This window comes from Symphalangus syndactylus, chromosome 21 (assembly GCF_028878055.3).
Source record: "Symphalangus syndactylus isolate Jambi chromosome 21, NHGRI_mSymSyn1-v2.1_pri, whole genome shotgun sequence".
Taxonomy (NCBI): Eukaryota; Metazoa; Chordata; class Mammalia; order Primates; family Hylobatidae; genus Symphalangus; species Symphalangus syndactylus.
Window position 1 is genome coordinate 53449493 of NC_072443.2, and position 3721 is coordinate 53453213.

Sequence of the window (3721 nt, forward strand, 5' to 3'; positions counted from 1 at the left end):
TCTCAATCTCTCTGTCCCTCCCTTTGCCCCTTACACGCGTGTTCTCGTCAACAGATCTCCAGAGATGGTGCAGAAACGACCCCGCGCCTGCGCCCCATCCTGCGGCTAGTGCCTCCGCGCCCCAGCTCCGGTCCCCACCGTCCCCGCCCCAGATTTCCGGAGGAGCGGGAGGGCGGGGTCCCGCGGGGCCGGCTGCCGTCAGCGCCCCTTCCCGGCGGCCGCGACCCCTCCCCGCTGACCTCACTCGAGCCTCCGCCTGGCGCAGATATAAGCGGCGGCCCATCTGAAGAGGGCTCGGCAGGCGCCCGGGGTCCTCAGCGCTGCTGACTCCTGACCTGCCGACTGCGGATCCCGAGTCCGTGGATCCCGGACCCATCCTGTGGAACCCACTCCCGGCAGGTAACCGCCCCAACCCCTCTCCTTCCGCAGACGGCGTCCGGGAGCACTGGAAAGGGAGCCCTCTCGGTCCGCCCTCACCTTCGGTTCTCTGAGAGCTTCCTGGAGGGAATGCACATGCCGGCCCATGCACATGCGGGCGCTGCGCTCGCACCCCCGGGTCCTCCCCGAGCGCGGGCCGGGGACCCGACGGGAGGCACGGCGCGGGCACATCGGAGGCTCTCGCTGCTGGGCACTCAGCGAGAGTCCGCAGCGCAGGGTGGGAGCTCCGTGGCACCCCGTGCCCGGGTGCCGCGGGACAGAGCTGGGTATTCAGGGCGTCGGCGTGAGAACCTGGGAGTTCGAATCCCAATCTCAACGCTAGAAATAGAATTTCTAGCGTTGAAATTAGGATTTTAGCGTTAGAATCAGATTCCTGGCTTAGTCATGAAAGCTTAGCATTAGAAATAGAATCTTAGCTTTACAAATAGACTTTGAGCTTTAGAACCTGAATCTCAGCGATAGAAATGGGATCTTCGCGTTGGAATGAGGCCGTCGGCCATGGAGCTTGGAATTAGAACGTGGCGATGGGGACCTTTGGGGTAGTCTTGGCGGGGACGCAACCGTTAGCGTCGCGACTGTGCCTGGCGCTGCAATCTCAATGGTTGCACTCCCGGCGAGGCAGTCCCAGCTTTGGTTCCCCCAGCTCCGCGTCACATTAAAGGGTGGCGGTGGCGCTGGCGATGGGGTTCCTACGGCCTCCTGCCTAGTGCAAGCAGAACTGGGCGCAGGCACTACAGGCACCCGTGGGGGCGAGGACTCCTAGAGGTGACAGGTGTGGACGCAGAGCCGGGACGAACCCGCCCCTGCTCCCGCCCCTGCACAAGGGGCAGTGGTCCTGCTTCTGGGAGGGCGGTTGAACTGTGCGTAGTTTATTTCTGGCGGGCGTCGGGGGGGGAGATGGAGCGGGATGTGCTGCGATTCGGTGCGCTCAGGCTCCCTCTGTCCCCTAACCCAGACGCCGCGATGCCCGGCCCTTGGTTGCTGCTCGCCCTGGCTTTGACCCTGAACCTGACCGGTGTCCCGGGCGGCCGTGCTCAGCCAGAGGCGGCCCAGCAGGAGGCAGTGACGGCCGCGGAGCGTCCGGGCCTGGATGACTTCCTGCGCCAGGTGGAGCGCCTCCTCTTCCTCCGGGAAAACATCCAGCGGCTGCAAGGTGACCAGGGTGAGCACTCCGGTGAGTGGATGGGGATGTTGGGGGCTGTGGGGCTACGCTATCGGGAGAGCAACGGAAGCCTGGAGGCAGAGGGGAGGGGAGGCTTGGTCATCTAGCCTCCTGCCTTTCGGAAGCTCAGAAACCCCCCCTGGCCGCGCCTAGGCGGGATCTGGAGTTGACCATTCCTCGGGGTCAGATTCCTCCCCTGTCTCAATGCTGGGAATATTTCACAGAGAGCAGGCCCTGGGTGGGGAAGCTTCTGTGTGCTAGGGAGAGAGTTTCTTCGTGTGTGACAGTTTGAGTTACTACTGTCTAGGCATTTCTGTGCCAGACACTATTCTAAGCACTTCAAACACCTTATCACACTGTTTAATCTTCCTAACAACCTCTTAGTTAGGTACTGTTATTACGATTTTACACAGAAGAAAACTGAGGCTCCCAGAGATCAATTGAGTCGCTTATGGTCAGACAACTAGGGAGTGCCAGAGCTGGGATTGGAACCCAGAGGCAATGCCTTTGACTATTGTGTGAATGTGTGTATCTGTGAGGCCTGAGGGGCAGGTACAAGACCATGCCTCTGAGTGGGAGCTGCAGGAAATATACCCTGCCTGGGAGAAAAGCTGGAGTGGGCACTCAGGCGTCTGCCTATTACATGGGTCGGGGCCCCTCACTGATCTCTTTCCTTCCCCAGCGTCCCAGATCCTTCAATCTGACTGGCTCTCCAAACGTCAGCATCCAGGCAAAAGAGAGGAGGAGGAGGAAGAGGGAGTTGAAGAAGAGGAAGAGGAAGAAGCGGGGGCTGTGGGACCCCACAAACGGCAGCACCCTGGCCGACGAGAAGATGAGGCTTCATGGTCAGTCGATGTAACCCAGCACAAGCGGCAGCATCCTGGCCGGCGCTCCCCCTGGCTTGGGTATGCTGTCCCGAAGCGGCAGCACCCAGGCAGAAGGCTGGCGGATCCCAAGGCTCAAAGGAGCTGGGAAGAAGAGGAGGAGGAGGAAGAGAGAGAGGAAGACCTGATGCCTGAGAAACGCCAGCATCCGGGCAAGAGGGCCCTGGGAGGCCCCTGTGGGCCCCAGGGAGCCTGTGGTCAAGCGGGCCTCCTGCTGGGGCTCCTGGATGACCTGAGCAGGAGCCAGGGAGCTGAGGAAAAGCGGCAGCACCCTGGTCGGCGGGCAGCCTGGGTCAGGGAGCCCCTGGAGGAGTGAACCCAGTTTTCCCTGAAGTCGAGTTAGTGGTCTAAGGATGTCTTGAGCCCTGTGTGCCCCACCATTCATGACCTCTGCATTCTCTCATTAGATCCCTGACCATAAGCCTGAGCCCCTCCCTCCCAGCCCCATATTCACACACATCCCAGCCCCTGGCCTTGCCCTCTTCCTTTAGGCATGTGAGAAAATCAGCCTAGAAGTTCAAACCCCACTTTCCCCCACTTAGCACCATAGGCAAGGGGGCAGATCCCAGAGTCCCTCTCACCCCCACCCCCACAGGCCTGCTCCTTCCTTAGCCCTGGCTAAGATGGTCCTTCTGTGTCTTGCAAAGGCTCCCCAAGTGGGACAGGGAGCCCCTGGGAGGGCAGCCAGTGAGGGTGGGGTGGGACTGAAGCATTGTATGCAAATCCAGCTTCCATCCCCTCCCCAACCTGGCAGGATTCTCCATGTGTTAACTTCACCCCCAGCACCCAGGATCTTCTCCTTTCTAGGCATCCCTTTGTGGGTGGGCAGAGCCCTGACCCACAGGTGTGTTACTGCTTGGAGAAGCATATGTAGGGGAATACCCTGTGGTGTTGTGCTGTGTGTGGCTGTGGGATAAATGTGTGTGGGAATATTGAAACATCGCCTAGGAATTGTGGTTTGTATATAACCCTCTAAGCCCCTTTCCCTTGTCGATGACCGTCATCCTAACGATAATAAAACTGCATCCAGATAATCATGGAGCTCTGTGGTTGCTGTTCTGTCGCAGCTGGCATGGGATTCTTCTTTCGCATTGAGAGGGATATTTAAAAGGGGATGGGACTAGAGTTCTCAGCTCTGCTGCAGAGGGAATCAGGGACCCTGGGGGGATGACAAGTCCTCTCTACTGTCCCCATTTCAGAACACACTTGGGAGGTGGATGGGGTTCTGGAGCCCATT

The 3721-nt window shown here is 59.7% G+C and overlaps 1 protein-coding gene across 1 annotated transcript; it reads left to right on the plus strand.

Annotated features, from left to right (window-relative positions):
* The first annotated feature begins 278 nt into the window (after positions 1-278).
* On the plus strand, positions 279-3518 carry TRH (thyrotropin releasing hormone). The gene is made up of 3 exons (XM_055259170.2): positions 279-399; positions 1394-1612; positions 2283-3518. The coding sequence occupies exons 2-3, from the start codon at positions 1402-1404 to the stop codon at positions 2798-2800; spliced, it is 729 nt and encodes a 242-aa protein (XP_055115145.1). The 5' UTR covers positions 279-399; positions 1394-1401; the 3' UTR covers positions 2801-3518.
* The last annotated feature ends 203 nt before the right edge of the window (positions 3519-3721 follow it).

Coding starts and splice junctions, on each gene's coding strand:
- TRH (XM_055259170.2), top strand. CDS start 1,402: ATGCCCGGCCCTTGGTTGCTGCTCGCCCTGGCTTTGACCCTGAACCTG. Junction 1,613..2,282: donor TGACCAGGGTGAGCACTCCG/GTGAGTGGATGG, acceptor TTCCTTCCCCAG/CGTCCCAGATCCTTCAATCT.